This window comes from Lepisosteus platostomus, chromosome 6 (genome assembly GCF_059453375.1).
Source record: "Lepisosteus platostomus isolate fLepPlt1 chromosome 6, fLepPlt1.hap1, whole genome shotgun sequence".
NCBI classification, from domain to species: Eukaryota; Metazoa; Chordata; class Actinopteri; order Semionotiformes; family Lepisosteidae; genus Lepisosteus; species Lepisosteus platostomus.
The window spans coordinates 21,053,640-21,067,252 of record NC_142616.1 but is presented as its reverse complement, the minus strand read 5'-3'; the positions used below and the strand labels follow the sequence as shown (position 1 = coordinate 21,067,252).

The following is a 13,613-nucleotide window of genomic DNA, read 5'->3' as shown; positions in this document are numbered from 1 at the left end:
GGGAAAATAATAATGTTTGACATTCCCAGTATCACAGTTTTGTACATTTGTGATGGAAAAAGAAAAAAAAGAAATAAGCTGAATAGTCATGTGCTTCACCCAGTACCTAGTTGTTAGAGAGAGGTACAGTAGGAAACCTGCTGTCCACAGCGAGAGTGAAAACAGGTTGGGGTAGTAAAGATAAAACTAAACTGTTCAGCTTCTTTTTTAAGACCTAAATTTCCCTTTCATCCACAGGGAAATGGATCCTCCTGGCTCTTTCCCTGCAGAAAAGGCCTTTATCCTTTGCATATTTGGATGACTAGATTAAAGAAAAGCTAGTGACTCGTTTAACCTTTTAGATAAAGACATACCTGTTAAAGTTCATGTCTTGAGATATAAAATACTTAATTTTCTATGGAAGAACTTCAGAAAAAAACAAACCCAGCAAGCAGAGTGATTCCCTACCGTCTGTCTGGTAATTGAGGGCCACGAGCTGGATGCCATGCAGCCAGAATATCAGGGGGTTGGGGTTGGCAGAGTCGATGCGGGTGGCAGCAGGGTACGTCCTCAGGAGCTGGCAGGTGGTGTGCTGAATCAGCTTCTGCGAATACCTCCGGCAGAGGCGCTTGGCCGCGTTCTCATTCACCGAGGAGATGTGGTAGCACTTTGGCGTCCGAATGATGGCGCTCAGAGAGGTGTTGGGGTTCACCAGGGGCCCAGGGGACTCCTCCCAGCTGAGTCGCGACCCGTCAAACGTACCTGTACAGCACGAACAAACATGGCAAGTAAATATACCCTGTTGTATCTTAGCAACTACTGACAGCCAGTGAAGATCAAGGAGAAGCACGAAAGACAAGATGCCAAACAATTACAGAATACCACTATGAATCCAAAAGACTTTCACAGACTGCTCAGCTCATTAGTTTTTTAAATAGTGTATTTAAAATAGCCACCCACCTCATGTCTATACGTGAACTAGAGCTGAAGTAACAGGGGTCTATCAAAAGAAACTATAAACCAGAATGGAATTTGCTAAAATCTAAGAAATCCTGAACTAGGAGTCCTGGCGTCACTTAATCTTCATTCCTGCAAGTTCTGTATTAACATGTCCTAACACACTCAGTTATTTTTTTATACAATACATTACTAAGCTAATCAAGACAGGAATTTGAACTCTGAAACATGACATAACGTGTTGTAATAAGAATAAATTTGTCGACTAGATCATTTCGTTTATTCCCACCACAAGACAGCTCTGTGTGTGTTCCTTAGACTTCATTCTGATATGCAATACATCAGGCTGACGAAACGGCTTTACCTTTTCCAGATGCTCTGACCAATGTCATAGACTCCCCTGGGCTGGTTTTACCAGGATTAGTTCCAAAGATGGACTTCTTAGACTTTCTCTCTTTTCCTCTGCCAGATGTCGATGGATCTAGAGTTGAAAGGCCTGTTTCCCACACACAATTAGATAGAGACGTGAACAGGAGGCGAGGGTCAGGGAGGCCACTACTTTTTTCCAATGTTTTTCTTTTAAGGTTGTTGTTCTTTCCTTGGGAATTCTACACAATTCAGCTGGGTACCTGACGTTGAACAATTTCTTGCTTAAACCATTTCCAGAAGCTGCTTGACGATGTAGTCTATCGGTATTTAAGTTAATTCTCTACTGCAGCTTCAGTGTAGTCTGTGCAATGGCCTTGCATTTCATGAATCTGTGCTCATGAGGCAACTGAAAAGCACATGCAGTTGATGGCTGTGACATCCACAGAACCACATCAGCTCACTCGTGTAATTGTAAACTAATTTCTACTGTGCTGCCAGAAATGCTCAAAGAAATGATAAGTCTTGTTTTTAATTAGTTCCTAGGAGACAAATCTACAAAACTAAACCACCTACTCTCATCTGGCTCTGGAAAGCAAAAAAAAACACTAAGCTCCTGGCAGCACATACTTAAATATTTGATTAAACTGAGTGACATTTTTTGTGAGGAAAGACACGTTACAGACCTGGGAATTTGACCGCCTGGCAGTATATAATCAAATCCGAAAGTTCCTGTGCAATTTGTCTGCTCTCCTTCTTGTTTTGTGGAAGATAAAACTCTTCGCCTAGCTCCATATCAAAAATCTGAGTGAAAGAAAACGGGATAAATACCGTGAACATTACACTTTATTACTCATAACAGACCTGTGTATGAATTCAAGACGTTACAAGTTGTGATGGGAATACAACTGAGCATTTTTCTTTCCAATACTGTATATTCTCAAAAACATTTAAGTAATGGAAATGCAGAATTATTTCCAGAGAATACATGAAAATAGTTTTTGTAATGTAATCCTTGTAGTTCTTATTTATTATTTCATTTGCAAAACAAATGATTTTTATTTAACAGCCAAAAGTCACATCCTGGAGGAAAGTTCTGTGGCGTGAGAATTACCTTTCCTTTGCTTTGCATTGTACTGTCTGCCTTTTTAATTCTCTTTGGAGTTTCATCACTGTATTCAAACTGAAATTTATCACTTAATGACTTCCCCTCAGGTCGATCGTCAAGTATGTTATCTGTTCAAAAGAGAAAAATTCAGAGAAGAGAGTGAGCTGTTTGCTACTTCTATCAAATGATGACAAATGATGATAAAAGGTGATGCTGGAAAATGACTGAATACTAATTTGCGTGATGCACTTACATAATCAGTAATACTCAGAAACTTTGGGAATTAGTACAAATCTTGTAGGGCTAGACCTGAACATTTTAACTTGTAACTATTCCACGATCACTGGTAATTCCCAAAGTATGAAAGCATTACTGCAATTATATGTCAATGAAAACAAAGAAAAGTGCTTTTTCATCTTAATGCATTCATTATATTCCTCTGCGGACCAATGCACACTCTGATATTGCTGGAAATAATGTGTTAGTGCAGTAATAGTCTTAAGCCACTCGATTTGCAGCTTTCTTCATCATTGACACATAACTGTAATGAAATAGCAAAGACAAACTCATTTCAGTCCAAGTGCGTGCTGGGGACTATACCCAAAAGCATCCCATCAGAATGAAATGCGTTCCATCTCCTCACTAAGGTGCATTCAGAAGCAACACAGTGATCACAGAAGGACAAAAATGTCTGGTTCTCAGGCAATAGTGAAACAAATCAACAGCAGCTGTACTCCACTAAAAACAGGCCAGAGGGGGAGGCTAATCCACAGAAGAAGGGATCACAAAAAGTGCATTAAAATGTATTGCATTCATGCTATATGAAACTGAACAATTACCACAATTCATGTTTTACTCTCATATTTGCCAATGAATGTAGTAGAAAAAGTATTTTATCCAATGTTTTATCAAATATCTCACACTATCTCCAGTCACATGCCAAAGAAGAACTGTTTTGCATTTTCTTTTCACTGACACTATACTGAACATTTGAAATCTTTAATAATTGTCATTGGGGTATATCTGTATAATTTTTCCAGCTACATTACTAAAACTAAAGAGTATGCTACAATATTTTTTTCACTAAAATATTTACACATGGATATACAGTATCCTGTACTTTTGTTCATTTCCTAGATTAACTAACAAAAAGCTGATAACATTAAAAGAAATGCAAGTTTGCAACAAGATATTTAAACATTTCTAAATTTAAATGTGATCAAATGAAATAAAAATAAAAAGGAATATTGAACTTGAACAGCATAATTGTAAAACATAATTACATATACTGTACAGCACCTTGCAACAGTATTCACCCCTTTCCCGGTAATTATGTTAAATTACACAATATATTTGGATTTTCTAAAGAAAATTATTTTAATCAAATCTCAAATTATTTTACTTTTGGTCTTTTCTGTGCAGGTTTTGTGGACATTTAAGTTCTTTCACCACTGAAAGCACTGCTTGAGCATTTAATTGTTGTTTAATATATTCACTTTAAAAATGTGTATACATTATTTTTAATTCAGGAAAATGAGACATTACTGGAAGCGGGTGAATATTTTCAAGACACTGTATTTCTCAATTCAATATTTTCCACCTGAGTAGCTGGCCAGTAAAGGAAGGGACTGCAGTTTCAGCTGACCTGCCACAAGAGGCCACAAATGGCCTATAACTACTGTAAATAGACACAGTGAGTGGTAATTTGTTAATTTATTAGTAGCGAAGGATACTGTGAAGATGCACACAGGTTTAATTTGAATAGTGTTTTATATGTAAAGGGAGTGCATGATGTTAGAGGTGATTGTTTTTTCAGCCCATAAAAGCCTATAAGTAAAGCCTCTTAGATTTTACTTAACTGGTTATTGTGTGTTTTGTGTGTGCAGTGTGCACCACTGGGACTGCTCTGTCTGTCACAAATTAAAAAGCTAAAACCTGGGAACACACTGGTGGAGAAAATCTAGTTAACTTAGATGTTGTTTTTTGAAAATTGCATGATGGCCTTCTACTGGCATTCTGGAGAACTGAATGTGGAAGATCTGAGCTCTCTACATGACCCTGAGAAGCTTTGGGGAAGAAAAGAGAGTCGTGGAGGTTATGGGACACAACCCTTGGGCACAAACAGGATGGCAGTGTGCCGGGGGTACTGGCAGTACCTCCCACTATTGACTTGACTTCAGCCCCTCACACTTGGGGATGGTGGAAATGGTGGGGAGTGGGATCACCAATCACCAATCTGGGTGGGTGCCTCTAAAAGGACTTAGATTGGTGTGGAAACTGTGAGGGGTTTATGCATGACCAGCACTACTGCCCCAGTCAGCTAAACCTCCTCAGGGACATACTGGGGGCAGCGCTTCACAGGGCCTTTTTAGGAATGGCTGAGGTGCTGCTTAAGGTCCCTTGCCCAGGGAAGGTAAAAGCTTATCAACCTTAACATCACAATAGTGGCAGCTGTAAGAAAACTCATAAGACTTCCCAATCTCAACTCTGGTGTCCTTTATCAAAATGTTGTAATGAATGTTTTATTCAGGAAAAAATGGTTTCGGAGGCAAAAACCAAGAACCTTCCAAAATCTCTGGTATTATCAGGTGGTAGTCTATGACCACCATGCAATGGTGGATGTCATGAATCAGAGTCCTCTGGCTGAAATTCATTGAATGGAAAAATGGAAAAGACATGAAGTAGGAGCCTGGCAGAAACATAGATTTTTGGAAAAATCTATAGTAATAAAAGAATCACAACTCTAATATGAATAGGAGAACTGGAAGCCTTCTGTTTTAGGGTTGATTTGCATCTTCTGATCTTGATATTCGAGTTAGAACTGTTACAGAGGAAACTATAACTAAAAACTGGTGTCTTCTGTGGAAAAGGTCAAGCTTGGTTGCAAATGGCCTTTACAATTGGGTAACAATACAAAGACTTGCATCAAGCCCATAGACCAAATGCTTGAGAGAGCAAACAAATCAGCATTATTAACCCCTGGTCATTATAATCTTGAGTACTGTGGCTCCCAATTCCTGTCTACAGGGTGTGAAATCCAGCAGGTGTTTTATTTGTCTGTAAATTATCAACAGCTTAAGGTTGCAGAGAAGGAATCAATGGCTTCAGTGTGTGAAAAACTGATTACAGAAAGTTACAGAGCTAGAAAGCCCTGCTCCTATAAAACGTCTGAACTGAAAAGGCAGCTCACAAAACCAGAGTGCACAACCTGGAACAGCTAGAGAGGTGCTACGCGTTTCACTCATGAGACACTTTATCTCTTAAAAGGCTAGTGCTTCCTTGAAGTTAACAATACCAAAACAAAAACCAGCAGCCATATCACCCTGCAACTCACAACTGGCAGCCCACTGAAGCTAAGCAGGTGTGAGCCTGGTCAGTACCTGGATGGGAGACCTCCTGGGAAAAAACTAAGGTTGCTGCTGGAAGAGGTGTTAGTGGGGCCAGCAGGGGGCGCTCACCCTGCAGTCCATGTTGGTCCTAATGCCCCAGTATAGTGACGGGGACACTATACTGTAAACAGGCACCGTCCTTCGGATAAGACGTAAAACCGAGGTCCTGTGGTCATTAAAAATTCCAGGAGTAGGGGTGTAACCCGGGCGTCCTGGCCCTTACCAATCATGGCCTCCTAATAATCCCCCTCTATGAATTGGCTACATTACTCTGCTCTCCTCCCCACTGATAGCTGATGTGTGGTGAGCGTTCTGGTGCACTATGGCTGCCGTCGCATCATCCAGGTGGATGCTGCACATTGCTGGTGGTGGAGGGGACCATTACCTGTCCAGAAAAGCGCTATATAAGTGTAAGCAATTATTAATTATTAAAAACAGCAAATAAATGTAAGGCTTTGGCATGCACATGGAAATAAATGCAACTACTTGTGATTGATGTTAGGTTTACACAAACATTACTAAATGTCAAACAAATGTCTTTTAATTTGTATCAGGAAACACTGCATCTTCAGGTCCAATCAACTATAAGTTACAGTTCATCTAGTTTAGGGATAAATTTGGAGAAAAACATATTTCAACTTTGTATCTCTTTCTACCAGCACATCAGTGACCAAGTATTTGTGCAAAAGTAAAACCTAAGGTAAGAAACAAGTACTAAATGTACAGTACAGCACTTTCACTCAAAGGCTTTTGACAAGCTACAATTGTCACATTTAGAAACATGTGTTAAGCTATGCTTTTTTATGTTTTGATAACTAAAAAGCAACACATCACATACTGTATATGTATTCCCCCAGAGAGCAGTGAAATGCACTTGCAGTTTAAGTGAGTGAGTGCAGGGCCTGAGAAACCAGATGTCTTTGTTCTGATGAGCAATCGGCACGAACAAGGTCACAACATTTTAAAACACATCACTGATGAGGGTGCCTTGTACACATCATAATGCCCTGCATGCATTTAAAGCACAGAATAGGAGACTAATACAAATATTACCATATGGAATTTTGTAAGTTTATGAATAACTCCTAACACATTGGGTCTTATGACCCAGTCCTGTCTGAAGCACAGTTTCACCCAGATTATTCAGCACCATATTTTATGGATTTTTCCATTTTCCAATTAAAAATGACTGGGGGGTAAAGAAGGTCTACTGAGAAATATAAAGCCCTTTTCACAAATTGTAGATCAGATTTATGAGCTTGTACATGGAGGTTCTTATGTGAACCACTGATCTCTAAAGAAAAGGCTCTCTGTATTAGGGATTGTAACAGAATTGTGCTTTTTATACAGAGACACCAATGTGTGGAATGGATTACTGGAACATGCCATGGAGGTGGAGACTGTGGTCTTTTAGGTCCAATCTTGACTCAAGGATACTTTCAGGCACAATGGATAAAATGGCAAGGTCTTGCTGCCAGTTTTCAAGTGTTCATAAAATCTGAAAACATTTCTATCATAACATTTAGAGGTTTCCAACTCTGCTTGTTGTTCTATGATTTTCACAATAACTTTAATTTTGGCAATACCATCATGCGGAGTTGTTCATACTCTGTGGACCACAGGGGGTGTCATCTTCTGCCCTTCCCAGAAACACAAACCAGTGTAGCAGTACTGCTGTTGCATTAGGTACAAAACTGTTGACATTACCTTTAAAACAACCTCTTCATTGGAATCATGTATGAATCACCCTGACTAGCTTCCAAAATATATTAAACATCAATATTCTTTACAAAGGGCATCCAAACATTTGTCCACAATAAACCTACAGTGCAAAGTGCACATTAATCATATGAAATGAACCCCTTTAAATCCCCATCATTTGCATAGCACCCTGTCCATAGTAAAGACTTTAATGTAATTCTGTAAGCCATTTTGTTTTAATTAGCCAAGGAGCAGAGATAAAAACTGCTGAAAATTCAGACAGGGTTATCATCCCACACAAGATGATATAAACTTGCTGTTCAACAAAGAGTCTGTTGTAATGTCTCTGGCTGTTTGGCACTACATAATACACCATGCAATGCATATTAATGGAGTTCAGCACAAAGGAAAAACAGGAGTTTTGCTGCACAGGTTATTCATTGATGAAGGCCATGCACTGGAGCTGGCTAACATTTAGGGGACTTTTTTTACCTTCCTGGCCATTAGAAGCAGGAGAAGCAGTAAGGACATCAGCTACAGGAAAACAGACAGGGAGTAAGAGAACTGAAGACAAACAGATACAGTGAACCCTGAAGTAAAGAGCAATGTTTTATAATGTACAATGAAGATGGCAAGATGAAGGATTAATACTGCATTAGACTCTCTGTGTTAAACTGTTTTCAGTGCTCTACTGCACTTGTGATAGTTAACAAGAAGGTATGGAAAATGAATGATATTGAGTCTGATTGATACAATGTATAGTATTAATTACAAGTCAGGTTTTAGTATCAAATAATTAATAAAATACAGAGCTACATGTGCAGAAATCCTTGATGGAGCATAATTATAATTTAATTAAGTGTTTTACAGTCCCAATACAAAATACATTGTGAACTTCTAATGAGAACGGGTAGATAATTAAAGTGCAGTCTGTAAGTATTTGGGCAGTGACACAATTCTGTGTTGTTTTGGCTCTGTACTCCAGCACATTGGATTTGGAATGAAACAATGACTATGAGGTTACAGTGCATAATGTCACCTTTAATGGAGAAAAAATGGAACTGCTCCTGATCCGAAGCATACCACCTCATCTGTGAAACTTGGTGAAGGTAGTGTCATGGTTTGGGCATGTATGGCTGCCAGTGGAACTGGCTCACTTGTCTTCACTGATGATGTGACTGCAGACGGCAGCAGCAGGATGAATTCTGAAGTATACAGAAGCATCTTATCTGCTCAGATCCAACCAAATGCCTCAAAACTCATTGGACGGCACTTCACCTTGTAGCAGGACAATGATCCCAAACATACTGCTAAAGCAACTATGAAGTTTTTCAGGGCGAAAAAGTGGAATGTTTTTGATTGGCCAAGTTAATCACTTGACCTGAATCCCATTGATAATGCATTTTATTTACTGAAGACAAGACTGAAAGCAAAACCCCCCTGAAACAAGCAAGAACTGAAAATGGCTGAATTACAGGCCTGGCAGAGCATCACCAGGAAAGATACCCAACGTCTGGTGATGTCTATGGGTCGCAGACCTCAGGCAGTCATCAATTGCAAAGGATTTGCAAACATGCCAAATTTTATTAAAGATTATGTTAATGTGTCCAATTACTTTTGGTTCCATGAAATGGGAGAAATATGCATAAAAGGGGCTATGATTCCTATGTGGTTCACCCAATATAGACATAAATACCCTCAAATTAAAGCTGACATTCTGCACTTTAACCTAATAGTCATTGTTTAATTTCAAATCCAATGTTCTGAAGTACAGAGCCAAAACAGAAAAAAATGTGTCACTGTCAAAATACCTTCACTGTATATTGGCCACATTTTACTTGTTCACCTCATAAGTGTGGAAGAACTTTCTTGCACGTTGCACAAGACAACTCATAATTTCACTCACACTGGACTCTTCACACTTGTGCAATAGCTAGATGTTCCACAATTTGTGCGTTCTGCATCAGCGCATGAGAAGTACATACGCTTAGTTTTTCTCCTTACCATCGGACAGAGATTCGTAGTCGTAGTCATACTCATCTTCCTCCTCCTCCTCATCTTCGTTGTTGCTGGGGGTGTTGCCCTGGGGCGTGCCGGTGCTGGCCTGTGCCTGCATGTGCGCCAGCTGATGAGCCTGAACCAGGAGCCCAAAGAGTCAGCCACCAAATTTACAGAAACCTCCGAAGTCTTGCACATGTCAATGAAGGCGGCTTTCACAACTGAGTCATCTCACGTTGTATTAGTTAACTTATTTTACTGAATCCATTATTTAAAGGGGAACTGCAACCCTATTTTTATATTTTGGGGGTTACAATGAATCAGCATTGATAAGTGCATTTCAAACCACAATAAATGTAAAATGTACACACTATTTTGTAAAACCTCTAATTGACATCACAAAATAGACAAAATGTGCAGAGCCATATTCTGCGATTCAGAACAAGTCAACAAAACTTTCAGTGATGTGTGCGGCCCTATCACACATGTAAACAAGCTGACTTATGAATACATAATTTTTTATCCAATAGAAACATTGCTCTTGATTTCAAGACGTTTTTGCTGACAAATACTGCTTTCTTGTTAACCCTGCATGCAGATCATGTGGAACATGCAGTGAAACAATGGTAGCACAACCTGTACTTATTAGCCTGTACATTGCATTACACTAGTCATTACAGTGACTAGCGAGCAGGAAGGGCTGCATCACGACACAATTTGTGGGAACTCTGCCTCTCGCCTGTGGCAAGACCAAGGGTTTGCGACAACATAGTGGCTTACAGTACTTACAGTACTTTCACGAAGTTCACAATTTTGTTCTTAATTGGGAATTTGTAAAACTGTCTATGATGTCAATGAATTGATTTTGTTACTGAGATACCAATCTGAAAAATTGGGACTGCACATCCCCTTTAACCCTGTAAGACATATAAGAACAAGTTATCACCTACAGTCGCCTGGTCCCCTGAGTACCTTTTTATAAAACAGGGGAGCTGTATTTACTGTCAAATATCTTGCTTGAGAGCTGCAACACCAGCACCCTAAGCAAGATATGAACCTTGGGTCTCTCAGAAGTGCAGAGCCCAAATCATCACTCCACCCTGCTGCTCAATTCATGTAGACCACTACATTAACTTAGCGATGAATCAAAAACAATCTATGTATTACTAACATCACAAGGCGAACCAATAACATTTCTGCAGTTTTGTTTTGTCATTTTCCTAAGCTGTGCATATAACTTTTGATTATGTCTATGTCTTGCCTTTTGCTTAAGGATATCCACTGGCGCTTGATGTGCTTTAAGCTTTTTGTTTTTTAGAAGAATCCTTCCTTTCAGTTGCAAAGGAGAAGGCAGCAGTGGGTCATCAGAGAAATCGCTTTCAAACAGGAACTTTGTCACCAGTTTGTCTCCGAAAACACTCTTGAAAGAAAAAAAGATAAATTACTCATAGTTGAATTACTTCTATCTTTATGAAAACAGAACAAAAACTGAATTCTTTACATGATGTGTTACACTCATCGCATTGCAACAAAGGGTTAACCCTAACCCTAACTAACAAAGGTGAAAGTTACAAAACAGAGTCTTTACTCATCTTAAATAAACAAATTACCTTAAAGATTTCTGCCATTTTGCGTTGCTGAGGCAAGGAACAGTGATTTTCTATTGACAGGATAACAGGCATCTCCGAGTTCACAAAAGCAGTGCGATTTATAGCTTCCACAACATCCTAAAGAAATATTTGAGAAAATAATATTTGTAAAGAAAACCATAAAAATGTTTAACATTCAAAACCTTTTATAACAAAGGAGATATATGCATAGAACGTGTTTTCTCTAGCTTAAGAAGACAAACTGTCTGTATTTCTTAGACAGTGAAGTGTTTGTAATTGTCTGTAACAGGCATCAGTATATCCGCTGGCATTAAACAATAAGCTACTATTATGAGACATTACCTTGAAGGGGATTTTGGTGGTGAGAGTGTGGCCATGATAGATAATAGGCATGCCATCATCTCCATCCCAGCAATCCAGCTCCACACTCCTGCAGCCTTGTAAGAGCACCTGATAAGTCAATGGGAACGTCAGACCCAATATCTAACCAATACCCAATCAGATATTCTAAACATATGTTTACAGAATCAAAGAGCATGCAAACAAAAACTTAAATCAACAAAGAAGGGAGGTTTCAGTGTGAAAAGTGGCACTGTCAAAGTGCACACATATCAGTTAGTATTGGGTAAGATGTCCCTGAGTATTGATGCAAAAACTAAGGGAGAACTTTGAAACTAAAAACCTAGCAGTGTGTTGTCAGAGCAAATAACACTTCTGATTTAGCTGTTGGTGTGATGTTCTGCTTTTGATACCGTATAATTAAAAGTAGCTTTATTTATATGGACTATATATTTGCATGGGGTCAGTGTAGCACAGTGGGTGTGTTTTTGGACTGGAATTACCTGTCTATAAATGTCAATGTAATGTTACTCTGAAACTGGGTTTTTTTTACTGGAAAGGGGGTTTGCAAAAAAGCAACGACTGAGAATCCTGCAGTCAGCCAGGAAATACTCTCATACGTAAAAGGCTGAGCTCACCTGACTGTAGAGCTCCACTGAGGACTCCCCTTTCAGCTGGTGGCCCGTGAGGTAGGTGTTGTGTGAAGACTCGATGTAATAATAGGACAGTGGATACTGAAGGTCCTCCGTGTTCACTTGGGACTCCTCATTTTTAGAAGCAAAGTTATCTTTGTCCATCAAAAACCTAGAGACATAGCAGACACAGCTTCTTACAAATAAGGGGCCTAATGTCCAAATGTTAATTTACCCATTCCTTCAGCATTCTGACCTTTTCATCTGACACAGAAAAACATACATACTGCTCCTGATTAAGATTCAGCCCCCTTCCCACAAAAATAGAACTAAGAATGGACAACACTTCCAGCCAAGAAATACATAAGGTGTGCATGTGAGCAATGATATTTCTTTTACAATTATTACTTTTGGTAATTACACAGAACTTCATTCAACGAGGACATTATAATATAATCCATATATTTCTAGCATGACAGTTATACCCAGTATGATATCTTCTGGAGATGCAGATTATAGGATAGCACAGGATAGCACACCAAAGTCTGCTTAACACACAGTGTCATTTCAAAAGTCATGCCCACCTTGCAAACCCCTCAAATGACATCCAGCCCATTTGGCGCATACTCGCAGAGGGTTCAAATTTCTGAAAGACACAATAAAACAAATTGTACACACAGAACTACTTTCTGTCCTCACCTTGGCTGTGAAAATGCATGTTCTGTACAAACGCTCACATATGTCTTTCAAGGTAAGAACGATTAGGCTGTAGTTATCAAAGATTGACTGGCATTGGGAAATACGTGACAGTCTATACCACGGTCGCTTACTGACGAGATCCTCTGAAGAAACAGCTCCATGAGCTTTAAGGAAGGATATAAAAATACAGTAGCAAAGCAATCAGCAATACAGGAAGAATGGCCTCCTCTCTTGTACAGTATGTATAGCTCAGTATTTTTAGTGCTGAGGCCTTCGCTCGAGTGTGTACAGACCTGAATGATGCTGAGGATTTCGTCGTAGGTGTGATGCTCTCCCTGACAGTTTACCAGGAAGTCGTTGAGCTGCAAGATGGCCATTCCCAGCACACCCAGAGAGGCGCTCTCCACACCTGTGCCATTGGTGACAATACTGGCTGCTGCGATGGCGTCCGAAATCTGCTTCTGGTTATCAGACATCTGCTGCCTGGTTCGTATGAAGAGGCCAAGATCAGACCCATTCCGGGTCAATAAGTCTGAAAATGAGAATCTACAGTTAAACATAATTATTTTCTCCGAATGTGTACCAGTATGCAGTCATTACAGACAGGGGTGTACAGAAAGATTAGATTCAAATTTAGACAGTTCGTTTAAATTCACTTTAATATATAAATTCTGGAATAGTTAACAAACTGGTTGTGTTTGTATATGAGGCCAAATTAGGAAGATTAGCAAACACTGGAGAAGGTACACATGAAATTTCAACTAACTGAGATAAAAACCTGTAAGATGGGGATTGGTGCAGATGAGTGCAGAGTTTTGCATGCAGATAGTAAAAA

At 39.4% G+C, this 13,613-nt stretch overlaps 1 protein-coding gene across 7 annotated transcripts in view; it reads right to left on the bottom strand.

Annotated features, from left to right (window-relative positions):
- plce1 (phospholipase C, epsilon 1) overlaps positions 1–13,613 on the bottom strand; it is a 111,830-nt gene that overhangs the window by 8,669 nt on the left and 89,548 nt on the right. For 5 of the 7 annotated variants that reach the window (XM_088634731.1, XM_088634735.1, XM_088634736.1 and 2 more), the window contains 12 exons: positions 13,072–13,310; positions 12,664–12,725; positions 12,086–12,251; positions 11,451–11,558; positions 11,109–11,225; positions 10,760–10,918; positions 9,505–9,634; positions 7,993–8,034; positions 2,417–2,538; positions 1,989–2,106; positions 1,301–1,432; positions 448–741 (listed from right to left, as the gene is read on the bottom strand). In XM_088634731.1, coding sequence (XP_088490857.1) covers positions 448–741; positions 1,301–1,432; positions 1,989–2,106; positions 2,417–2,538; positions 7,993–8,034; positions 9,505–9,634; positions 10,760–10,918; positions 11,109–11,225; positions 11,451–11,558; positions 12,086–12,251; positions 12,664–12,725; positions 13,072–13,310 — 1,689 coding nt within the window. The remainder of the gene's footprint in view (positions 1–447; positions 742–1,300; positions 1,433–1,988; positions 2,107–2,416; positions 2,539–7,992; positions 8,035–9,504; positions 9,635–10,759; positions 10,919–11,108; positions 11,226–11,450; positions 11,559–12,085; positions 12,252–12,663; positions 12,726–13,071; positions 13,311–13,613) is intronic. The other 2 variants (XM_088634734.1, XM_088634737.1) reach the window with 1 other exon arrangement.